General features: G+C 37.3%; 1 protein-coding gene across 1 annotated transcript; it reads left to right on the forward strand.

Moving 5' to 3' along the window:
• The first annotated feature begins 1,856 nt into the window (after positions 1–1,856).
• LOC118826171 (protein mono-ADP-ribosyltransferase PARP14-like) lies at positions 1,857–19,108 on the forward strand. Its single transcript, XM_036597062.1, has 15 exons — positions 1,857–2,335; positions 2,510–2,643; positions 4,787–6,295; positions 7,002–7,235; positions 8,582–8,797; positions 8,988–9,045; positions 9,176–9,319; positions 9,443–9,502; positions 9,860–10,036; positions 11,989–12,171; positions 12,341–12,726; positions 13,789–14,029; positions 14,681–14,817; positions 15,031–15,211; positions 15,890–19,108. The coding sequence occupies exons 1-15, from the start codon at positions 2,164–2,166 to the stop codon at positions 16,174–16,176; spliced, it is 4,119 nt and encodes a 1,372-aa protein (XP_036452955.1). The 5' UTR covers positions 1,857–2,163; the 3' UTR covers positions 16,177–19,108.
• Positions 19,109–27,227: the final 8,119 nt, after the last annotated feature.

The following is a 27,227-nucleotide window of genomic DNA, read 5'->3' on the forward strand; positions in this document are numbered from 1 at the left end:
AACTTTCCTATAATTTTAGAAAGTAGAAGGATGTATTTCAAGCAAAGAAAACTTACCTATATGTTTCCTATTTTCTACAGCAAATGGGTTTTGGGCAGCAGGACGCTACTGCTACTGAGTGCTGATTGGTTGGCCAGCGGAGCAGCTCATTGGCTCTTCATGTTCACTGAAGTTAAGGTCATGTGAGGAGCCATTTTAAACTCCTATAACTGGAATTCAAAAGCTCTTAAAATATAACAGCAGTGTTAAAATGTTTTATGCCATTCAGTGTTCAGGAAATGATTGTATTCTTTTATATTAAAATGTTTAAGCATTTATAAACTATGATTTTGTTCAAATGCTCCATCTTCACTCATTCAGTTTGGACTCGCTCGGGAGCGCCCTCTAGTGTTTGAGAAACCAAAAAGAGTGGTAATTCTCCTCATGGTACTGATATTCGTAAATCGAGCTGTGAGAGGATATTAAAAAAATCAACATGGATTGGATAAATTAAAAAACATACATTAAATTGCTGGCTGAAAAGAGATCCAACAATTTATAGCAGGCTTCTAAGGATTAAAATCTGTGTATGTCTGGTGTATGTAGCACTTTCTCTTCATTTTGACATTGAACTGTATAAAATCTATTTGGAAAAACAAAATAGAAAATGTTAGAAGAAACACTTTAATAATTACTTTATCAGGAAACCCCTGATCCCAGGAGAGAACAATGTGCCTAAAGTATGTTTTACCCCCATTTAAATATTAGCCATATGCGAATTGCTTGTCATGAGTTTCCCAACGAAATAAGAGAAATTCATTATAAGATTTTCAACAACTACTCTCCATGTAATATGTTATTATGTAAGTTCTTTGACAGCGTTTCTCCTGGTTAGAAAATATGCTCCTTCTGCAAAAAAGAAGATGAAACAATTTATCATTTATTTCACAAATGTTCCCACTCAAAAACATGGATAGATTTCTGTTTCTGTTTCTGTTTTACTATTTTTATGTTTTAATAGGCTCCTGGACATTTCTGACAATATTTTTGTTTTACATTCTCAAGCAAAATACACTGAGTTCAATAATGCTGTTGAAAATGTAAAGATTGTGAACCTAGATTGGATAAATTAAATATATATATATATATATATATATATTATATATATATATATATATATATATATATATATATATAAAATTGAAAAGAGATCTACCAATTTATGGCAGGGTTCTGCTGTCTAAACCTGAAGGTATATCATACCTGCTGTATCTAGCACTTTCTCTTCATATGGACATTAAGTTGTGTAAACCTGTTGACCCTTTACTATTCAGATTTATTTGGAAAAACAAAGATATTACATTTTTCTTTTATTTTTGATAATTACTGTCCACATAATATGTTATTATGTAAGTTCTTTTAAGTGTATCTCTTCAATGCCCCTTCTGAAAAATGAAGATGAAATAATTTAACATTTATTTTACAACTGTCCCCACAGAAAAACAAACATATTGAATATTTACACACTATTGTTTTGTCTTCTATGACAGTTTCATATTCATAAAGGCTAAACCTAATTTTAAACTTTTTTGTTTTGATATAGAGTCTCTTTACAAGTCGTTAGACAACATGTCAAGGCCCTTCAAACAGCAAAACTGCTAAAACTCACAACGTACTGAATACTATTGTTGGTAAATTATGCGTTTTGACTTATTTATTTATTTATTTATTTATTTATTTATTTTATTATGTCTTCCCCAAAAGCGTGTTTCTTGTTATAATAATAATAATAATAATAATAATAATAATAAAAACAGGAAGCCCAGACCAGGCGATGCCCCTGTACTGCACCGGAGGGGGCGACCAAGAGGGATAAAGCTCGTGGACCCAAACGGATGCAAGTCTGTTCGTTTATCTATTCGTGAAACGGGTCTTGAAGAATGGCCATATAAAACATTACTGTTCTATACGCTGACCAAGAGGGCACGTGCCTGAAAGGAAGAAGTGACCAAATCACTTGTGAAAGTGTTGTGTAGAGGGGCTGGAGTGAAAGTGAAAGCATTCAGTGGGTCGCCACCTTTCCTTCGACATGTAGGCTGGTTGGACGCACACAGGGCTGCGTTCGGAGCAGAGTGAAATTTTTAAGGCAGGTCATTAAATTGCAATAGCAGTTTAAAACTGAAGATGTCCGTCCACCAGCACGCGGTGTTTTTTGAGGCGAGTGACCTCTCAAATGATGACATGGTAACGATTAGAAAGTACTTTCAGATCAGGCGGCGGTCGGGCGGAGGAGACTGTGGGGAAGTGGAGAAAATGAGAGAGAACACGTACAAGATCGCCTTCAGAGAGCAAACAGGTTTGTGAAGAGGTTTTCAAATAATTGGCTGCTTTTTGTCTCTCATTAATGACTGAAACAACATGTCATATAAAGCTATGTGTCGTTGTGCTTTGTGCCCGCTGGCTGGACTGTCAGTGTGATGTAAAAAGTTGAAAAGTTAATTTATTTAATTTACTTTTTTTCAAATTAAAGACCAGGAAAGAGTTTTAAGCAAAACAGAGCATACAGTCCCTCTAGCCAGGCAAAGAAGTCTGCACATCTTGCTCCGTCGCCATGACGAACAAGAAGACAAGAAAAAACAACCATCTTCCTCAACGGATCAACAGGTAATACACGTCATTTAACAGGCATGTGGTTCAACCAGTGCAGAGTACAGTTTCACTATTTGCACTGCAGGGGTTGATAGCAGTGTTTACTGGAAACAGAAGGAGGAGCAGATGAACAAACTCGTTTGCAAGAAATACAAATAAAAATCAGCTGATTTAATGTAAATGCGTCCAGAAGTTCTCACACAAAATGTTCTTATTCCAGAGATTTTATTGTATTTGACACAAAATGACCAAGATGCATTTTCTTGACTCCTTGTTTTGTTGAAACTGGATTTACTGGATTTACTTCCTCATTTTTTGAGTTCCAGGATAAAGTTTGAATGTGTAATAATAACAATTTGAATATTAATCTGTTTTTCCCTTCATCATTTTGCTTTAATTTCTTTTTGTTCCAATTAAAATCCAGTAGACAGAAAAGGCTATGAAAGTGAATACATTAATTAATCGAACTGTTTAGGATGTTTGTATTGTTTGCTGTTTGTATATATATATATATATATATATATATATATATATAAATTTCTTGATTTCAAATTATATGTGTAAAGCTACATATATCATGAAAAAAGTTTTGCGATGAAATCTTAAAATCTGAAAATCAGTATGTAAAAAGTTTACATTCCGCTGTGCAGAATGTAAATAAAAATAGAATGCAATGATATACAAATCATGTAAACCATATTTTTAAAGGAAAATACTACAAAGACAACATATCAAATGTTGACACTGAGAAATTTGTATTGTTTTTTGCAAAATATTTGGCCATTTTGAATTTGATGGCAACAACACGTTCCAAAAAAGCTAGGACGGGGGCATGTTTACCACTGTGTTTCATCACCTCTTCTTTCAACAACACTCTGTAAGAACTGAGGAGACCGACTGTTGTAGTTTTGATAGTGAAATGCTTTCTCGTTCTTGTTTGATACAGGATTTCAGCTGCTGCTCAACAGTTCAGGGTCTCCTTTGTCATATTTTTCATTAGCATTAACATTTGTGAAGACGAACTGTTTTCACAGACAGTGGTTTTTCAGAAGTGTTTCTGAGCCCAAGCAGTGATTTCCACTACAGAATCATATCTGTTTTTAACGCAGTGCCGCCTGAGGGCCCAAAGATCACAGCCAGAAAATACTGGTATTCGGTCTTGTCCCTTGCATACAGAGACTTTTCCAGATTCTCTGAATCTTTTAACGTTGTTATGTACCGTAGACGATAAAAAGCTAAAGTTCTTTGTTGTTTTACGTTGAGAAATGTTATTCTTTAATTGTTGCACTAATTGCCCACATAGTCTTTCACAGAGTGGTGAACCCCTCCTCATCTTTACTTCTGAAAGACTCTGCCTCTCTGGGATGCTTTTTAAAATTCTCAATCATGTTACTGACTTATTGCCAATTAATCACCAGGTGTTTCTTTTAGCATTACACAACTTTACCAGCCTTTTGTTGCCCCCGTCCCAACTGTTTTTGGAGCATGTTGTTAGCATCCAATTCAAAATGGTCATACATTTTTCCTAAAAATAACATTTTTCAGTTTCAACATTTGATATGTTGTTTTTTTCACTATTTTCAATAAAATATATGGCTTAAATGATTTGCACATCATTGCATTTTGTTTTTATTTACATTTTGCACAGCGTCCCAACTTTTTTGGAAATGGGTTTTTTTTTTTAGTTTTTCAATGTGCTTAGGTGTCCAAAATTTTTGCACAGTACTGTACATCTTTCATTGTGGGGTTGTTTGTGTACATTTAAGGATCAAGTTGACACAATTACATTTACAGAAAGGTCTGGAATCTACAAGGTACACAAAGTTGATAAATAACTGAAGTATGGGAAGTGGGCCATGCCTGAAGCTCCTCCTCCTTCCAATCTAACATTCTATAAATTTCCCAACTCTACCTTCTACTTCCAGTGACAAACCCACCCACCTCTCCCCGTCTTCTCCCTGTTCCTCAGTCCTATCTCTCTTCATCATAGGGAAGCCCAGTCTTTCAGCTTAAAGCAGAAGCCATACTGAACTCCAGCTCAAGTTCTTAGAGTTCTTCTCTCATGCTAGACATGATCCAAACTAGTGAGGGTTAAAACATTTCTAGCAATTATTAGCAATGCATGGTATGCTTTAATTTGCTCATTATTTGTTTTCAGATGGCCTCAGGAGGTAAACCCATGGAAACAGCTTTGAAACTGGACCCTTACTTATTGCAGTTCCTGAAAGAGAGTGCAGCAGCAAGCTTAGACTTAGAGAAGCATCTTGCCTTTCTGTCCAGTTCCTACAAATTAGACCTTGTATCTGAGAAGGTAATAGTAATCAGGGATCAGGTTGAATCAGCTGAAGATGATGTTGCCCAGAAGTGGGAAGCAAAAGTGGAAAAATTATTTTCAGACCTGCAGGCCCGCTATCTTATTCATTTTGAGGTGGAGCCTGAAAGGCTAATGATCCTGAAGCAGAACCCCTTCCCACCCAGTGAATACCTTAAAATCTATAAAGAAGGTGGTCTAACAGTGATTGTTGGAGAGAATATGGAGATGGAGAAGTTCTTGAAAATTATGGATGCGTTGCAGTTGCAGCAGCAGGCCTGTAAAGAGTATCCTGTGGCTGAGACGCAGTACACTCTTGTGAAAGAGCAGTTTGAACAGGAGATGAAGTCAAATTTTTCAGGAATCAAAATTACAAAGGACAGGCCAGACTCTGTTGCACTGAAAGGTCCTGAAGAACAAGTTCAGGCTGCAGGCAAAAAGCTTCAAGCGCTGGTGAATCAGATTCAAGAGAAAAGGATTCAGCTTCATCCTGCTCTCACAGCATTCTTGTCATCAAGTGGTGCAGTGCAGAAGTACCAGACACGATTCCGACAGAGTCTGCGTAGGCCGGTTTTGCTTGAGACCAGAGGTTCAGACCTGGTCCTGCTGAGTCTATCCACTGGGGCACTACAGGAAGCAGCAACAGCAGTGCAGAGGGACGTGTGCGTGGAATCAGTACCACTGGAACGAGCTGAAGCTGGGCCACCAGGAATAGACACTCTGAAAGAAGCTTTGAGGCAAGCCTTGCAACAAGCTAACAGTGGAACTACAAATGTGGAAGTTACCTATGAACCAGGAACGAATGTTGACCCCAGAATGAAGGTGCAGCTGGTGGGCTATAACACTGAAGTCTCCACCTTAAAAATTGTCATACAGGACTACAAGGAGAACCATGCAGAATACAGTGACACTTTGCCTCTACCTTTACCAGAAATGGTAGATAACTTCTCTGACCTTCTTGCACTAGTAGTAGTAAAGACGGGTGATGTGAATCTAGTGGCCTCACACTTACCTGGCCCATGCATCCGACTCTCAGGACCACGTCGTGAAGTAAAAGACATAAAAGAGAAGCTGAGTTCAGCTATTGGCTGTCTTGTCTGGGACAAAATTGAAGTAGATGGACCAGGGGTTGTGCAGTTCTTTCAAGGGGACGGTTTAAAGACCCAGTCATTAGTGCAGAATTCCTTTCAGGTTCTCATAATACCAGAATATAATGCAAGAAGTAGTCCTACAGCAGCCGGACGCAGAGCATGGACCAGCCTCCCTAATCTATCCAGTGCTGTATCTACACCCCAAACTCCTGCTGATTCATCGTTGGCCCTTGAAATTGTATTTGGGGGTCTTGAAGAACAACAGGTAAAGCTAATAATGAATTATTCATAAGTATTCTACTATGGCCCTAATCAGGTATTGCTGCATCTGACATATTTTGGTACAAAAACAAAAGATTTTCAAACAACAATACACACTTAACAGTGATGGTTCTTCAAGGGTTCTTTAGAAAAGAAAATGGTTCTATATCTAACAATGAATGCTCAAAGAACCCTTTGCATGATGAAAAGGTTCTTTGCACTGTGAAAGGGTTCCTCAGATTGATAGAGAATATGCTGTAATATGCTGGTTCTATCTATGAACTTTTTGAAAAGGGTTCTATATGGTGCCAACAATAGTTCTTCTATTGTTACAAGCTTGACATCAAAACAATAGAACCCTTTTAGATGCTATACAGAACACTTTTCATGAAGGTTCTATATAGAACCATTTAGAGTTCAATCTCCATCAATCTAAAGAACACTTTTATGATGCAAAGAACCCTTTAATCGTGCAAAGGATTCTTTGAGTGTTCATGGTTCTACATACAACCATTTTCTTTACTAAAGAACACTTGAAGAACCATCATTGGCAGTAAAGTTTGCCATGGTCTCTTGTAATAGACAAAGACTATGCTGGGCAGCAATACCAGTTTAGGGAGATCCTAATGTGATCTTGAAGGATTTGTTTTGTCATATTACATACCTTTTTGACAAGTATCAAAGTAATAATGCAAATTGGTTTGGAACAGGCTGATGTACTTGTTGTCCCCATGTTGAAAACCACCCTGAACTCAACCAAAGTTGGGACGTGCTTGTTGGATAAAGCAGGACAACAATTGAAAACCAATTTTAATACTGCCAAAGGAAGACGGAGAATAACTCCTGGAGATGTGCTGGAGGTAGATGGGACTCCACTGGGGTGCAGCAAGGTGTTCTTTATTGAGTGCGTTCCTTGGAGTGGAAACACAGATGATGGCGAAAGGGTAAGAGTTAGCACAGAGAAAGAGTGCACCAGGCGAAATTATCTGTAATTATTTAACTCGACTGAAAAAGAAGACATCTAAAACACATTTTTAGTGACACTGAATTTTGCTTAAAGAACAGGGAAATATGCAAGTTTGAGGTAACATCTCACAAGCTGCAAGACCATGGCCTTAGCAGTCCATGAAATAGGCAACATATGCGGTAATACTGTGTTCTATATAGGCATTCTTCAAATTGCGCATTATGTCTTTTTGGGGAAAAATGGGAAATATGCCCCCTTAAGATCAATGTCCACTTATTGTAAACTAAACCATATCTTTGCATGATCATTTTTAGCATATACAGGATGATGATTCATGAATCTATCAAAAAACAAAATCCAGTCAGGTGCCTAACTGCCAAACTCACATGCAAAGTCATTTCCAGTAAGACCATTTTCAGTTTAAAGGAAAAATACGTATATGTTTTTTCCTCTCAAACCAAATGTACTGCACTCTCCACAACCCTGCCTCTATCATATATTTTAACAACTTTTATTGTACAACTTAAGCACAGGTCACCATTATCCACTATTATCCAGTGTCAAAAAAGTTGATCATCTGATTCCAAAAACGTATGGGGGAATAAATCCCACAAATGCAGTGATTCAGATATGGTGTCTAAATTAGTTAGACCATAGCCATTCAGTGAATATGTCAAAATTAGATTTGACTCCATTATTTTATAAGGAGATAAAACAAAACGGGAGGCCTCTTACTTTAGGGGACTTCTTCCTCTAAGTTACCTTGCATAAGCATTCCAGGAATCATACATATTGTGTTCTGAAATCATGCATCTTGATTTCATTATGGGTCATTCTACCCAATGAATTCGAACTGTGATCCTACAGTAAAAACCTATTTAAGTACTTAGACCTTAGGTATTTACTGAAATATGTGGCATTAATTGAGATAGTAATAAGCTAAATATGTACACAATCATCATTCATAGACTACTTTCTATTGGGACGTGTCTGTCCTAAAACCTAACCCCTTCTTCTGAAAATAATACTGACATTTAAAAAAAATCTGTCTTGTTTTTTCCAGTGTTTTTCCCAGTTGAAAGATTTAAATTTATCATGAATTTGTAAATCAACAAACCCTCATTCAAAAAATATCTATTGAAGTCTGTAATGTTTTTAAATTCTGACTTTGACTCTGCATTTGAGGGCCTTTTAATAAGTTAGGAAGTTAAACTGAGTCTGGTAGTGGGAGACAAAATGTGCAGACTATGGGGTCCTCAGGAATAGGATTAGGAACCGCTGCTGTAATGTAACCAGTGTGTTACTAATGCTAATGTGTTACAGGCACTACGCTATGGCCTGGAGCGAGCCCTGTCCCTAAGTGAGCAGCAGGGTTGGAGCTCTATTGCTATGCCGGTAATCGGACCTGGGCCGGCTCTATCAGTACCCGTCAAAGATGCCAGTTCTATTCTGACAGAGATTATTAGCACATTTGGCAGGTCTGGATTCAGTGGCACTATACGCATTGCCATAATGCCTAATTACGCCAATTCTGAAGAGGTAAAATATTTCTAATATTTTCAGTTGATTATTCAGAAAAGATTTCTTTGCTGCTAACTGCTAACAATTATTGTTCTATCAATGTTTTTAATAATAACATTATAGTCTCACTCTTGAAATTACTTTTGGTGCTGTTCTTTAATCAGACTTACAAAAATCAGATGTACACATATTTTCCCACTGTTGCTAGATCTACCAGGCAGTCTTCACAGGGCTGAGTGCACAAATGGTGGATCAGACAGGGCAAGGTAGGTCCATTTGTCCAAACATAATCCACAATGTGTAGTGTAATTACTAGCCTCAGTGTCTATGCAAATATACATTCATTTGATCCTCTGCAAGCACATTTCCATTAACTAATTTCATTGGCTGCCACAGCTGTCTTTCAGTCTCTAAGCTCTGAAATTGACGAAATCACCATCCCAGCGGGCAGGTGTCAGCTCCATCTAGTGTTTGGTGACATCAGCAACGAGATTACCGATGTTGTTGTAAACACCACAGACTTTAATGACTTTCACACAGGTGCTGTCTTTTGTTAAATATCAAATGTATCCATTTCATTCCATTGTATCATACTGAATGGTGGGCTGTTTTAAAAGTTTGTTGGGGGAAATGTTCCTTCATTATAAAATATGCATTTTCCAGATGTGTGCAATGACATCCTGACTGTTGCTGGACCACAAGTGCAGGCTGCTCTAACAGGGGGTAAGAAAGAGTACTGACAATTTTTTTAGCTCATCAGTGGCTCATTTAAGACTACAGTGGAGGACAAATTGTGAGATGGTACTGCAATAACAGATGTTTTTAAACAAAACTACCGAACTTTGTTGGTGTTGTTTAAAAGTTTCAGAGCTTGTCTGTGACAATTTCTGTATTTCTTGATTTGTGCTCTAAAACCTTGACCTTGATTCCACAACTTAGTTGCTGAAATCTAAGTGCAGTTAAATGAACCACGTCACTGGTCCTTTGTTCAATATGTTGCTGTTGATTGTTTTGACAATATGTAGATTCTGGGGTTGTATTTGAGATGTTTGAGTACTTTCTCATGATCTCTTTCTCTAGTGCGGGTAAACAAAGGAGAGATCTTTACCACCCAACCTGGAAACTTCCCCTGCAAGGAGCTCATGCATGTGTGTGGAGAAAAGGACACAGGTGTTATTAAAGGACTGGCACGAGATATAGTGTCAAAATGTGAAAGTGACGGTTGCCAGTCAGTGGCAATTCCTGCCATCTGTGCCGGTTAGTAACCCAGTTTTTCAGCTTTAATCATTGTTTGGCAGCCAGTATGTACAATAACCTTATGTGAATGTATTACACTTGAAATATGTAAAATACTTGATATATGCACATTTATGACTGCACACATCAACTAAATTCTGTATTAATGCGCTGAGATATTAAAAAGTTTTCAGTGTATGGAAAATGGAATGTAGTACTGATAGGATGGGCCAGGTACATTTGTTTATGATATGATACATCCTCCCGAACACCACTATTTTTAGCTGTAAGCTTAATTTTTTAATAGGCTTATCTAGCACACATCCTCTAAAAACCTTCCTCAGCTTGAAAGATTAACACATAAAAAAGAACTGTTGCTTATTAGAAATTAAATAAAGCAAAATTAATTAATTAAATGTATGAAAAGTAACTAAAAATATATTTTTTTAACCAATAGCATTGCTCAAACAACTGTTTATTTGTTGGTTAATACTTAACAACCCTAAAAGGCATATTAGGAAATTTGCTACTTTTACTATTGCACTACAATAAAGACATCAGATGCAATATGATTTAAAATTTTTGGTTTAAACTGGTTGCAATCTACTTTATAACAGAATACATTTTGCAAGCACATGTAATGACTTTGATGGAAATCTACAATTAGCCTAGCAATTATGAATTCTGCCTATTCTATTTTATAGTTCTATTACATGTTCTCATCAACTATAAATCTACACAATTGCAAGGTTTCATTCACCTATTATCTATAAGAATGTATTTTCTTTTACACTGAATGATGCTAAGTATAATACAGATGAAGCCAGGCACTATTATAAAACTTTGCTATGCTCCATGGATTCTGAATTTTGCAAGAAATCACTATTCTGAGATTGTTTTAATAGTTTTTAATTTGAATTGTGACAGTGGTCTTGGTGGTCCCCTGGTGGAAATTCAGACTCTGAGGTGAACTATGTATTGATGCATACTATTTTCACAATATATTTTTGTGAGGTTTACCCTTGTAGTTGTTTTCACAAATACTACTTGGTAGGACTCTTTTAACTTTATATCTGTATCAATATAAATTACGTTTTTCATTTAAGGCTGCCATACACCAGGCACACTGCGAAAATTCAGAAAAATCACATTTTATTCATAACTCTAAAAGATTTTGGTAAATGGTAGCATTTACTGGCAGCAATTCAACACTCACACTGTATTATACAATTACAGTACTTTACTGTATTTCTAAACACAGCTCAATACCTTATTTGTACAGTTTTTTGCTTCACTACTGTATTTCTTGTGTACATATCATATGTGCTCTAATGTGAATTTACAGCTGTCTGAGTTCCCTCAGTTTTACCACATTATGTAGTACAACATGTAAAATTATATATAAATAGGGCAAATTTGTCTAGTGAGCTTCTGATAGCAAGTGCTAGAACATTCATGCATGCTGTTACATAGTTAAGAGAACGATCACACTATTTTTCCACATCCTTATTGTTATCAATCATGAACTGAGCATCACATTACAGCAGTTACTGCACTGATACCATCATTGAGACTACAAAGACTGCAGTAACCAAATATCTATTGCTTATAGCATTAAGTATTCACTACAATATTCAGAGTCAGGCTGTTGAAGTCTGCACAAAGTGCCAATCACTTTCCCAGCATGCTTTTCAAATAACAGCTAATTACTGTAAATCCAAAATTTTAAGTTCTTTGACAGTTGTTTACAGTGAAGGAAATAACACAAGCCCTGCCAGTTCAGTGCTGTATCTTTTATGGGGGGTCTCTTCACTCTTCCTCTTATGTGAGATCCAGGTTCCTGCCCCAGCCCCCCAAATTTGAACCCTGGATGAGCTGGTGCAAAGATGAACACAGTTCACAGCTTCTGAAAGCTTAACAGTTTAATCTTTAATCTTTGAAAAAAACAACAACAACTCTGTTGGGTCATGTAGGAAAAGGAGGCCTGGAAGCACGCCTGGTGGCTCAGTCCATTCTCCAGGGAGTAAAGGATGCTGTGAGAGGTGCTAACTTCAGATACCTCAAAACAATTCGGATTGTCATCCTGAAAATCAATGTCTTCTTGGCATTCAAAGAAGTGGCACTGCAGCTCTTCGGCACATTCACACAGACGACAGGTGGGAATATAGCAATGTTTACAAAAAATTATATTAGATTTAATTTTAAACTTGAGTGTCTTTTGTACCTATTTTATAGCTGTCCTACCTAGCATTAAAAAATGCAGTGAAGGAAGTCTCAGCAGAAGAGAACAGAGTGTTAATGTATCACTGTCTTTGTTTTTTCTAGCTCCTGCACTGCTAAGACCTTTCAGAGCTGCCTCTAGAGGGCACCAACCACCATCTATGGCCATAGATCTCAGCTCCCTTGTTCAAGCCCTGCCAGTCCAACAGAGGAGCAGAGCTGAGTTTCTTGTCATAGGCTCAACTGCAGAGAATGTCTCATACGCCTGTCAGGAACTTCGTCGGGCTTACGAGAGAGAGTGCTCATCTCAGTCATTCTCTGCAGATGAGCTCAGACACCTGGCTCAAGATGAATTTCACCGTATCACCAGTAATGTGGATTCTCTGGGTATCCAGATAACCCAGCGTAGCCCAAATGATTTGGTAGTATGTGGACTGACAAGTGGAGTAAATGAAATTGCCCGCATGATGCAAGGGGCTCTTCTTAGGCAGGTATGGAGTAGAATTGAACGTAGTGTGATGTTACAGAATGAAAAAAAAATAGATTCAGTACAACATTACTGTTCAATTGCATTGCCATTTAATATTTTTCAGTACTGATACGGAAACCTTGGATATCCTCTGATACGCATACAATATTTTATGCGTATTACTAGGCAAGTAGCTTATAACCTCATATCTGTATCAATATAAATAATTTTTACACTTAACGCCAGCACACACCTGATGCAAAGCATCATGCAGAAATTCAAAATTATTGTTTTTAATGGAGGTGCACACACCGGTACTGATCAGCGTATGACATCAAAACAACACGACCGCTTACATAGTCTAGAGTAAGAAAGACACACTCTCACACTAGTCTCTACGTTTGAATGATATCAGCTTAAGATCAATCAACATACAGACACATTAAATTGGTTAAATCTATAACACTGACCAATAAAGTTAAATGTATAATAAAAGTCATATCACTAACTTTAGCTTATTGCAAACAATACTTACTTTAATAGTGGCAACCCTTTTCACTTTATGGCTAGAGTGCATGGAGGTATGAAAGAGCTTTGATTCCCACTTACAAGCTATCTTATTATAATTTATTATTATAAAATTTAATTTGTTTTCTATAAACTGCTCTCATTATGTTATGGCCAATCAAAATTATTATGCTTTCCGCCAAGCTCTGCATTATTTTCTTAGCCCTCTTAGAGACATCCATGTTTCTCCCACTTTGTGGTTAGAATGCACAGAGGTCGAAAATTCTGACCTCTGACTTCCCACTTCCAAGCCAAGTCAAGAGCAGCATTAGAAAAGAATATGTTGACCTTATGTGAGGGCTTTCATTTTATCAGAAAATTCACATTTTATTCAAGAAAATATCATGGAACACCCCTTCAACACACCGCAATTGAAATCCTGCAAAAACCCACACCAATATATTGAAATGAGCTATTTCCAGTTGGAGCGTTTCACTTACGATCGTCTAAAGGTGCTGTGCTCTTAGTGAAATGACTGATCATAACAGCATTTTTCTGCTTTGTATAAACACTTTAGGTGAGAGAAAGCGAGCAGGACATTATTTTTGCTCATGTCAGCTGGTGCATTCTGGGATCAAGGGGTGACTGGGAGAGACTGCCCAAAAAGGCCCATCACCAGCTAGAAAATAACAACTTCGCGGCAGGGGTGATGGATGCACAGGGACGGATGTGGGCAGTAAATCTGACAAGAATGGAGGCCTCAGCAATTGCAGTTCCAAGCACGGTGGCCAAGTTGAAACGACTGGAGAACCTTTCAGGTGCAAGCTGAGAGAAAATATTCTCAATATGTTATTTTCTCTTATGTTATTTTCTTAAGGTCTAAACCATGTTCATTGTAGAGTTTAAGCAAATGGCAGAAAGGTGAAACTGGTCGCACTCTCATCTTGCCCGATCACTTCTTTGTTTGTATTTAAATGACCTTAACGACCTTAAGGTGATACAATCAACCCCCCTTTATCTCTACCCCCTACATCTCTATACATATCCCCCGTCTACAACCCCTCCTTACCCCTCCTCAAAGTCCTTTTGTTGCTCCTCCCCCTCCTTAGTTTTTCAATGTATATAAGGTTCTTCTAAAATATTCTTGTTAGACTGGACTGCAGACTGGACTAGACTAGACTGGTGACCAGACCAGACTAGTGACACACTGATGACCAAGCTGTGCCCGTGCATGACTGTCTGCATGTACGTGAATAAGACTAGACTCCTGATACTGCTGATTGACTGCTGATTGACTACGCTGTACCCATACTCTGTATGTGGAAATAAACTCCAGTCAACGCCGAAGCTCCAGTCTCCTGACTCTTGGTGCCGAATTTCTAACAAAGCCCATGTATTTTAGTCCAGAAATAAAGAAATACTCTTTACTTTATAAAGTTAAACAATGTTGTTTTGTGTCTGTGCATTAGATTTCTCCTTCCCTCTGTACTGGGACAGCATGGACCCAGGAGAAACCCTAAAGCTGGTCACTCTGCCCTCCAGCTCTGCTGAATACAAAAGGGTGAAAGCAGACTTCAAGAGAACAGTCCAGAAAACAGTGCTCAAAGTAAGCTTCAGTGTCTTCAGTGTTTGTCCGTGACTCAAATAATAGGAATGTAATAGTAGGCTGAACAGTAAAGAACATTGCGTCTGTTGACTGACTCACCACTATAAAATGATGTGTGCAGTTGCTGATGTCATATGCATTATGGAGAATAAAACAAAAGCAAGTGAGCAGTAAAAACATGAAATATTATAAAAGTATTTTGTGTCTCCACAGATTGAGCGCATACAAAATGTGCACCTCCGTCGGGCTTATGAAGTTCGTAAGAAAGAGCTGCAGGATAAGAATGGGTTTCCAGTGGGAGCAGGAGAGAAAGTTCTGTACCATGGAAGCACAGGTGTTGCCTGCTCATCCATACAGAGGACTAACTTTGATCGCAGATTTGCAGGGCAAAATGGTAATGATTGACTGAAATGTGTTTCCATAAAGACATTTAAGAGCTCAATTTAGTTAGAACTCAGATCATTTCAGTTGTCACAACTAGTTCGATACATTGTTTGTCATAGACTTATTGGTAACACTTCAGTACAAGGTAGAATTATAATGTTTTTGTAATCAGATCAATCAACATACAGACACAGTAATTAGTTAAATCTATAACTGACCATAAAGTTCACAAGGTAAATATATAATTCATAATATAATATATAATAAAGTCATGTCATATCACTAACTCTAGCTGGCTAGCATGTTGCTAACAGTACTTGCTTTAATGGAGCCATCCATTTTCTTCCACTTTGTGGTTAGAATGCGAAGAAATGAGCTCTGACTTCCCACTTCCAAGCCAATTTATTATAATTTTTTATAATGAAATTTGATTTGTTTTCTTTAAGTGCTGTGATTGTATCATGTATCATGCTCTCTGCCAAGCTCTGCATTACTTTCTTTGCCCTCTTAGGAAACATGGCCATTGCATCAGCCTTCAGCCTTCAGTGCATCAGCTTGATATAAACCTACCAATGTTTAAATTTGAAGCTCCAACTGTGGCCAGATTAAGATTAATTCCTGTTACCAAGTTATTCACTCTTTCCCCTCCTTTAATTCTTTGTCTCTCCTCCTCTTTAATGCCTTGCAGCAACAAGGTTTGGTCTTGGAACATATTTCGCCGTGAACGCCAGCTACTCTGCCCATCCCACTTTCTCTGTACCTGCCGCAGACGGAACGCAGCTCATGTTTGTTGTCCTTGTCCTCACGGGTCACTATGCCCAGGGACAGAGTAACATGAACACTCCACCTCCCCGCTCCTCTCAGGACCCCAATGACCGCTGCGACAGCGTGGTTGACAACATGCAGAATCCTGAGATGTTTGTGGTGTTTCACGACTGCCAGGCGTATCCAGACTACCTCATCACATTCAAATAAAGGTGCTTCTACATCTCCTGGCTGAATTTAAGACACTCATTCTATAGCTAATGCTTTTTTTTGATTTTGACATCCAGCAGACTAGACTGAAAAAGATATGCAATAATAAGTGATGCCCCATGCAAATCTCTTTGAGTTCTGATACTGATTTAAGTGCCTATAGCGTATACATTAATCCATTTGTCACAGTCATTCACTGTTCCCATAATTTGGATTTTGGACAATGGCAACAAGACAAAAACAAAAGAATAAATGCTAATGGACAAGCATTCTGTTATGAATTACAGAATAAATACATTAGAACACTGTTTGAAGGCTACCTACAAAGGGACATTATAACACATGTATAAGCACTGAATGACATATTTATAAAGAATTTTTGAATGGTTTCATTGCAAAACGCATAATAGGCCACCTTTAAGAATTTTCTTTTTTGTAATATAAGCCTACATTCACATTACCCAGCTGAAGTGGAACAAATCCAATTGTTTTGCCCAAATAAGACTCCAATCTGATGTTTTCAGCTGTGTGGACACACAAATCTGATCTTTTCAAATCCGATCTGAGCCACTTTCATGATGTTGCACTGTTGGTTATTGACTCACCTCATTGACATCATGGAATCATGGAATTGGTAGCATTATTTAGTGGGATGGTGGCTAGAATGCTGTTAGCACACTGAGGAAGGCCATGTGCCGAAACCCGTCTGTGCTTAATTCATTAAATCTGTTTAATGAATATACTGTAAATGTATGAGTGTAGTCCCAACATTTCCTATTCTTTAACTCTCTTTTTTGGATTCAGCTTTTTCACGTCCTTTTTTGATGAGGAAGTTAGCCTTTCGATTTTTTTTTTTTTGGCTTAATGACATCATATTCCATTTATAACACTGCTATGAATCATCATTCCTAAGTAATATTCAAGTAGAAATATAGTATTATTACTGTATTTAATATCTTTACTCAAATGCAAGTTTGTTATATGTCTATTTTTATAAAAACGATTAGCCTAAGGGGAACAGGATTATCCACAGTACTGATATATGGTGTTCCTAACTAGGCCTCTGTATTTTAAGTTCTATCACTTGGGAATGTTCATAACAGTGTTGTAAATTGAACACATGGCACTTTAGTTTAAGGCCCCTTGTGTCAATACAAAGTCTGCTTTATAAATATGTTATTCAATGCTTATGCATGAAGTTCCTATGTAGGCAGCCTTCACATGTAGTGTTACCCATTATTGTGTCTGTTTTTGTTCTTTGTATATTCCTTGTTGCCCCATACATCAACCCAAAAACATGTTTGAAAGCGGAAGTGAGTCAGCTTTTCCATAAACTATTCTACATACCATAGAGGATGGTTATCATGAACTCTCTTATTAGCTTATTATCAAGTTATGAATAACATGTGAAGACACTGCTGATGCCCTAGATTAGTTTGACCACTGCTGCAGTTGTTGCTGAATGCACGCCTCACAGCAAGTACAGCAATATTTATTAATGATAGGCACAGCAGTAGTTATTGATGACAACATGGGCCACTTGGTGCATCACGCATATGCAACAAACTGGTCTTACTTTTCTCTCATGTCTGTATAGGTTACTGCACACTTGTTGGGGGCCTTTACAAGAAGTTATTTGTGTAATAGATCACAATTAATTAGAAGAGTATATCTTTTCTCAGAAATGGGATTCAGACTATTGGGAACATTTTACAGGCTACTTTGGAAATCCAGTGCTTTCCTGGTTATCATTTGTTCATATTGTGCTTGATAGTCAAACATTTTATGTTCAGTAAACTATTAAACTATTAATAGCATGAAGGAGTCATAGCATATCTGTAAGCCTTAATAGGATATAACTGCTCTTATTCCAGAAAAAATGTTGAAGGAAAGAAGATTAGTTGATTTTAAAATGTATGATCTAAAAGGCCTCCAAGATGTTAATAGTGTAACTTCAAAATATTGTTTGCAGAAATGACTACTTCACTGGTTTGATAGAAAGTACTGACATAAATAATGATGTTAGTTTATTGTTGATGAATTTTTATTCTTAGTGTTGTATTCATATCAAGTTGATACTTCAGCTCTGTTCAGTCATTTTGTAAACAGTTTAAACAATGTATCAGGTATGATTTAGAACCAGAGGGGGAAAACTGATAAAATTAATAAAAAGCTGATTGCAGCACAGTTTTGTCATTTTGCACAGTATAAATTGAATAGATGTTTTTACTTGAATTTTTTCATGGTGAGTCGGCATGGGATAAGCTGCATATAAGATAAGCTGTAGTTGCGTAAGACATCCCATGGTCATGAAGAGCTTCCTCCATGGTTCTTGGCTTAGTCACCTCAGGAAGCTCAATGTAAGTCATTTATTGTTGCAAGTTTGGACAAGAGTTTGTAACGGCTTAAAGCACTGCTTTCATCCATTAGGTGCTTCTAGGTTTTTATTATTTTTTTATTCTTGATAGTTCCTCATACAGACACACTATATTAAATAAATACATTTTACCGTTTTTTAGCAGTCATTATCATGACGTGTCACACGGTGTGAAAGATTAAAGGCCTTTCTTTTCTTTTTGAAACCGGAGAACATTTTCGTGAGTCTTTCTTGGGTCATAAAATATACTTTCTGTGTTGTGAGATAGACAGTCCTGTAACAGTCTCCAATGTGAGATACAGAAAAAAGTGACAATAGCTATAGTATAGGATCTCACACAAAGCCTTAAGGATCAAATTTTTTTATGGATCAAAAATCTGTTCCAGTTCATTGGAACTATTATTTCATAATTTCTGTCCAATGAGTGGCCGTTGATTTCTGAACTGGTGTATTTCAAAACTCCTGTTTCAATTCTCTATATGAACTGTAAAGAGTGACTGTCTCAGTAGTATACACCTCTGTGCTCTTTAATTTTTCTAATAAACTGCCATGGAAAAAAATGAGCTTCAGTTGCATTATGAACAATTTGAAGGTTTTGTGTTATAGAATGTGGAGAATTTGAGTTCTTTTATTAAGGTTTAAATAGCATTGCAATGTATCAAGTAGGACAACTGATCGATATTATCAATAATGTTGGCAACAAATCATGTTATTGATTGGTTTGCTTGTGATGTTTGCTCTTCGCATTATATCAGGAAAATGTAGTTAGCAGAGACTGCAGTGTAAGGTCATGCAACCCCCACCCCCCCACCCCACTATGAAAACATTAAGTAATGTTTATGTTACCTAAAACGTGATTTCCTGTACAATATGTAAAACTGAGTTCAGTGGGCAGCACGAACGTCAGGCGTGAGCGTGTCACAGAATATAACACTGCAGAAACTCAGCCACTTGAATATGGACTGATAAAAAATGTTTGAAACCAGCTAAATGACACGCACAGTTATTGCCATTTTACATGTGATGAGATGCTTCAGCTTTCCGTATCTAACATGGCTGCTAAGTGGACTGTGAGTGTGTGATGTGTAATATCAAATTGCATTACATGAGTGACTACACAGAAGCTATTACATTTATTTTTGATTCATCATTAGAGGAGAAATGCACAAAAGCAGCCTATTTTGGACTGATATGTAAAATGTGTTTGTGCTGTTCCTTTATTGTTTTTCACCTTTCAAAAATAGTTTTTGAGTTTTCAGACACAATGTAGAAAATCTGTTGCTGTGCCCTTTCTGTTTAGAAAATATGAGTAAGAAGATGGGGTACATGTTTTTTATTTTTATTAGATTTTTTATATATAAGGATGAATAATCTTTGTATTTTAAATGTGTTGAAAGAAACATTGTTGCCAGACTAACATCTGCAAGTTTTTGTTTCGCAATTAATTGGGATTAATGAAAAGTCATAATGAACCAACTAATTAATTATAGAAATAGTTGTTTGTTGCAGCCCTTTATCAAGCAAACTTCCACCATTATGCATAGCTTTGTTATAAGCTCCCAGAACAAAAAATAGCTACATTCATCATTTCTTCTCTAATACTTGGTGGAACAACCAATTAGCCTAATGACCAGTTCTGTCTGGTAAGGCTTACACCAGTCTCTTGAGTTCTTGTCCATTGTAGCCCATTTTTCTCCTAAATTTGTGCTTCATGTCTGAGCAGAGCACACTGACATTCCCACATTCCAGGGTGATGACTGTAGGGTGTCTGTATGTGACTGGTTCAACGGACATGATGGAACACTGGACTTTTCGAGTAACCAGCAAAATGACCAGACCTCATTTCCAACAATGCTGAAATAGGCACACGTATATCTAACTGAAATGTGCACCTAAATTGGTAAATCTGACGTATCAGGCCATCAGTTCAGCTGCTGCATGTTGTGCTGGGTGTTTCAATAATGTAATCCTTTTGTTCCCAACCAGAACTTAATAAAGAAATAGGTGTATTACTATAGTACTTGCAGTGTTTAAATACAACAAGCATGACAATTGTATTAAACAACAACAGAATAATATTAGTGGAAGAGTGGACTAGAATAGACAGGAACTTTCTATAGGGACTGGCATAATCCTTACCTGACCAGATCAGCACTGTTATAAAAGAAAGCTCATTTTTCATATATATTGGCTTTCTCTTTTGTAGTTTGGCTTCTATTATTGTAGTTTCTTTGGCTATTATTTGATTACTTCATTCTTGGTTAAATGATAGATTTGTTTAATGCTTTGTGTTTGAACTTCCTCTTTAATTGTAACAGCAGGAGTTGTTAACCAGTGGGGAATCCCCAGGGTCTTCTAGGCCTTCAGAGAAGGCGTAATGATAAAAAAGCTCTGTACTTATTATTCTATTGTTGTTTAATAGAATTGTCATGCTTGTTGTATTTAAAAACTGCAAGTACTATAGTAATACACATTTCTTTATTAAGTTCTGGATGGAAACAAAAGGATTACATTATTGAAACACCCAGCACAACATGCAGCAGGTGAACTGATGGCCTGATATGTCAGATTTACCAATTTCTTGAGAAAAACGTCATTGTGAGGCTTCTGGAAACCTGAGATATAAGAATGACTGTAAAGACAAGTTGCAACCTGGGTAATGAGTTTCAGTCAGTTGTTACAAATGAAAAATAGCAGCTACTCTGTGTCTGAAAAGAGTCATTGTAGAACTATCCCCAAAGTTAAATATTAGTGAATATGTCTGTTAAAAGTTAATATGTCTGTTACAAGCTTCAAATTAAAGCCAATAATAATAATAATAATAATAATAATAATAATAATAATAATAATAATAATAATAATAATAATAATAATAATAATAATAATAATAATAATAAAAAATTATATAATACATAGGGGCGGCACGGTGGTGCAGTGGGTAGTGCTGTTGCCTCACAGCAAGAATGGCCTGGGTTTGATTCCCAGCTGGGCGACCAGGGCCGTTTCTGTGTGGAGTTTGCATGTTCTCCCTGTGTCTGCGTGGGTTTCCTCTCACAGTCCAAAAACATGCAGTCAGGCCAATTGGACATGCTAAATTGCCCCTAGGTGTGAGTGAGTGTGTGAATGTATGTGTATGTCTGTCTGCCCTGCGATGGACTGGCGACCTGTCCAGGGTGTATCCTGCCTTCCGCCCAATGACAGCTGGGATAGGCTCCAGCACCCCACTGTGACCCAGAAGGATAAGCGGTTTAGATGATGTATGTATATAAGAGATAATAACATTATTGTATAGGTGTTCTTTTCACGTTTTTCTGAGTTTTGACATTTTTGGGTTAAACTGTAGGCCTAGCTCTAACAATCGTGGTCAATCATTGTTATTGACTATTGTTAGCACAGCAGCTATAGTTTTACATTTTGCCAACACCAGTTACATGTTTCGTTTGCATCTTTACTGTGCCCTAAACTAAGTCTTCAAATTAACTAAATATTAATTTGTTAGTCTGTCTAAGCTCCCTATGTGCACTTTATTTTGCATTATGTGCATTTTCACTTGACCACACAGTAGTGTACCCAGTTCAAGACACTGAAATCATTTGAACATAGTCAGTGCCTATATTTACATTTTTGTGAGGTTAAGACTGATTAAGCCTTAAAACATTTACTGGCCTCATTATCAGCTGAATTCTCAGAATAAATGACTAAACTTTCGAGAAGCACAGTTAGCATATCAACATTTTAGGCAAGACACCATTTCTAAATGTTCAGCAACTATAGGGACTTCAATGTAAACTGGTTGAGCTATTCTTATGTAATAGGAGTGCGGCAGGCCCTGGCCATGTGAGGGGTAAAAAGACTGGTTCAGAGGAATTATTTTCTACATATCCCAGATGTAGTCAATCAGCCACAACACATTCAGTGTTCAAATGTTGCATCTCTAGTTTTAAACTGTGAGGCTAATAGCAAAATAGTTGCTGAAATATTTTCTGTACGCACATCCCCAAAACTTCGCTCAACCTGCTCGAATTGCATCCAGGTCTTCATTAAAGTCACACAGATGTGTTGGTCTGCACAGTGTGACTTTTTGTGAAATATTAAATTGAACTGACACAGGGCTAGTTGCACCAGCTGTACAAAGTTCAAACACAGACTAGTTTAAACGGAAGAGTTTACTAAGTTCAGGCTTATGCATTACTACATCAAAAGGGGTTGCATCACACAAAGTTTAACATTGAGCTTAGTATCTGCTAAATATTTATGTTCTCTTCTTAATGTTTTGTTCTCTTGTATATGGGATATTTTTTCATGGAAAAATGCTGTCACATTTTGATTGCAGCAGTTTTACAGATTATTTCTAAACATTTTCCTCATGTAAAAGTACATTTGCATTAGTCATTACTAGCCAAGACATGACTTAAGGATGTGTGATGCAACTGAATTTGGTAAAAGGAAAGTTTTAACTAAAGACGTAGTAAAGACTAACGTACAAACTTGAGTTCAAACTTATGCAACCCAGTCCAGGCATGTTGAGCTGAATTCTGTCACCAGTATTGTGTACATATATCATGCAAGCATAAAGGCACATTAAGGAGGGTTCACCCAGGGGAAAATTCCATTGCTCAGATGTTTGAGCAATAACTTCAGGAGACTTCATGGTGATTTTGGAAATGTATGCATTATTTAGTGCTTGAGATATAAGTATATCTCTGGGAACTTACCGACTCAGATTTCTTTACAGTGCTGGTGATAAGAAACAGGAGTCAGTGTCTACAACTCAAATCTAAACATGGTATATATATATATATATGTGTGTGTGTGTGTGTGTGTGTGTGTGTGTGTGTTTTAGGCCAAAACACCTCAAAACAAGAAAAATGTCTCAGGCAACAGAAAACAGACATAATGCTCATAACCATTTCAAGACTTTCTGTGTGGAGGTCTGGTGTTTATTTGCACCACTGTGAGCAATTCTGATTCATTATGTTTCTCTAGAACATTTCAAATGAAACCACTCTGAATGACATCGTTTAGATCTTTATCATTTTATTAGGCAGAAATTTGGAAAAATCTGTGGAATTCCTCTTTAGGCAAGATTCTTTCTTTGTCTTTCCATCTGATCTCATTTTTATCTGGGAGAAACCACTGAGATATTAAGTAGATCTCTTTTTTTGATTTTTCATTCCTAAGAGCACTTAAATCATTTCTCTTAAGATTGTAGTTTGCAACAACAACTTTAACACTCAAAGCCTTGTTTATAGACGCGGTTTAAATAAATGACCACAATGCACAGACATAATCTGTTTCATCTTATTACTGCATTGTTAGTGTAAAGGTTGTAACAGTAATTCTAGTCCATGCGTTTTGTTTTTGAAAGGATGATGAACGTCTTCTTGGCTTTATGTCATTGTTTTTTGGCTTTCCAAACTGAAACATATTATAGAGAACTGGTTTTGCAGACTTTTGATTTATGTTTTTAGATAATGAATGTGGAAGTTTCATTGTGGGAGATGGGGTTTCTTCAGTTTTTATCAGAGGAAAGAATTCATAAAGATAAGATTTCAGTATGAAGACAACTCATTCACTGTGCCTTGATGCACAATCTGATTTCACGATCTGATGCTCGAATAGTTGCATGCTGATGTTTGTAGCTGAATCGATTTGTCAACAGAAAGGTGAACTTGCAGGACAGAAGCGCTTTAGTCAGAGGATCCTGTTTACACCCTACACCAATTACTCCTGCTAATAAAATCTTTTCATTTGAACTGTTTAATTGAGTTTACACTGAGAGTGCGGTACAGACACAGAACCATAAAGCAGTGTCTAACGTAGAAATCTGTATGTGAACCACTGCTTTGATAATGCTGCATATATTTTCACTATAGTAGCTGGATGTGTTAACATCCAGCCTGCTTCTGCCAGCAGAACATGGCCAGTTCTGAAAAGAATATAACATTTAAAAATTGAAAGCGAGGCTGTTAGTAAGAAACAGATATGTTCAACTGGCAGCTTCTCAACTGGTTCCATTAAATGGACACTGATTTTAACACCAACAACTGACATTATTATTATTATTATTATTATCTAGTTTGTCTGAGTCCTTAACTAATATTTTAACAGTCTTTAACTGAGTCTGGAAAATCACACCTTTCATTCAGTCAGGAACATCACACCTTTTATTGAGTCAGGAACATCATGCATTTAATTGAGTCAGGAATATCATTAATTGAGTGATGAACATCACACCTTTAACTGAGTCAGGAACATCACATCTTTGATCGAGTGAGGAACATCACACTTTTAATTAAATCAGGAGCATCACACCTTTAATTGAGTCAGGAACATCACATCTTTAACTGAGTCAGGGGCATCACACCTTTAATGGAGTGAGGAACATCACACTTTTAATTGAGTCAGGAGCACCACACTTTTAATTGAGTCAGGAACATCATGTCTTAGAGTCAGGAACATCACACCTTTTATTGAGTCAGGAACATCATGCAATTAATCGAGTCAGGAACATCACATCTTTATTTGAATGACGGACATCACACTTTTAATGGAGTCAGGAATATCACACCTTTAGCTGAGTCAGGAACATCACACCTTTGATTGAATCAGGAACATCACACTTTTAATCGAGTGAGGAACATCACACCTTTAACTGAGTCAGGAACATCACACCTTTAATTGAGTCAGGAACATCACATCTTTAATTGAGTGACGAACATCACACTTTTAACTGAGTCAGGAGCATCACACCTGTAACTGAGTGAGTCAGGAACATCACATCTTTCATTGAGTGAGGAACATCACACTTTTAATTGAGTCAGGAGCATTACACCTTTAACTGAGTCAGGAACATCACACCTTTAATTGAGGCAGGAGAATCACACTTTTAATTGAGTCAGGAACATCACAGCTTTAATTGAGTCAGGAACATCACATCTTTAATTTAGAGATGAACTTCTCACTTTTAATTGAGTCAGAAACATCACATATTTTAATTGAGTCAGAAACATCACATATTTTAATTGAGTCAGGAACATCACATCTTTAATTGAGTGACGAACACCACACTTTTAATGGAGTGAGGAGCATTGCACCTTTAACTGAGTCAGGAACATCACACCTTTAACTGAGTCAGGAACATCACACCTTCAATTGAGTCAGGAACATCACACCTTTAACTGAGTCAGGAACATCACACCTTCAATTGAGTCAGGAACATCACACCTTTAATTGAGTCAGGAACATCACACCTTTATTTGAACATCACACCTTTAATTGAGTCAGGAGTGTCACACCTTTATCTGACTCTGGAACATCCCACCTTTAATTGAGTCAGGAACATCATGCCTATTGTTGAGTCAGGAACTAGTATTGAGAGGGTTTCATAAACAGTGTTTTTTATGTTTCTTAAAATGTTTTCATGCTATTTTCAAACAACCACATAAGCCGTCATTAGAGAAATAGCAAGATCTTGGCTTTGTATTGAAAACCTCCTGTTAGTTTCAGAAACCTGTGCCAAGCAAGAAATGTATGTTTCCAAACCAGGATAATTAATCATGGCTGTCAAGTTCTGTTAATTGTAGAATGAGCACACAGCACTTACATGCTACACCTCTTGAAGCAATGGGACAGCTGCAATAACAGTTCAGTGAGTTTAGCAGGTCATACAGCATACACAGTGTCTAACTTTGATTCAGAGAGGACCTGATACTCATACCTTCCCTGATCTCTCTTAACAGTTATTGTGTCCAAACAAACAACATTCTTTGCTTGTGTTAACCTAATGTATTTAGTGAATTAGCAATGGTCAACAGTAAAACTGAATGTGATGATGTCAAGGCGCCAGACACATCACCAATGAGATTTACATCTGCTCTACACCTTTAATAATATAAGATGCACCCAAATTGGACTAAGCTAGCTTGAGAACACACCGGTGAGAAATTAGATTGTAGGGATAGTGGTACGTACCTGGTTGATATCCTCAAGAGGGGGGTGTCCTCGGTCAGCAGCTCCTGTAGAGAGAAAAGGGAGAAATTGACCATTGGATGACGCTGTAGATTTAAGATACGTATGTAGAGAAATCTACGTTAACGGTGTCTTTGGTGATCAATGTGTATCGTGTACTGGTTTTACACTTCTCTTGTTCGTAACCTCCTTAGGATGGTATGTTCCAGGGAAGGGGAAGTATTAAGGCAGCAGTGCATGTGACAGGAAGAGACAGCTTGGAGCAGACGTGTCGTCTGCTAAGGGTGGCAGGGCCTAGCAGGCGGGCTCATGAACATGGAGGTAGTTGAGAGGCTGGGAGAAGCCTGATGGCTGTTTTAATCCATTTTCTTTTCTTTTTCCTTTGTTGTATTTTTCTTTACCTTTTTTTTGTAAAAACTTTAATAAATTGACAAGATTTGATGGATCCTCACCTTTGCGTCCTCCCGAAGTCTTCATCTCCTCCGCCACACACGGTCACATTACCACACTTAAACTTTTCTAAATATTCATCTAAATCTAAATCTTCTAAATTTAAACACATTTCTGACCTTCAGGCAGGAACAATACCTTTCAGTCACATTGAGTTTTTATGATCGAAGTGCTGACCACAGTTAGTCCACATGGCCGCAGTGTCCTGTCTTTTCGGTTCTTAAAGTAATACTGACACACAGATGGGTGTTCT

This window comes from Colossoma macropomum, unplaced genomic scaffold, assembly GCF_904425465.1.
Source record: "Colossoma macropomum unplaced genomic scaffold, Colossoma_macropomum, whole genome shotgun sequence".
Lineage (NCBI taxonomy): Eukaryota > Metazoa > Chordata > Actinopteri > Characiformes > Serrasalmidae > Colossoma > Colossoma macropomum.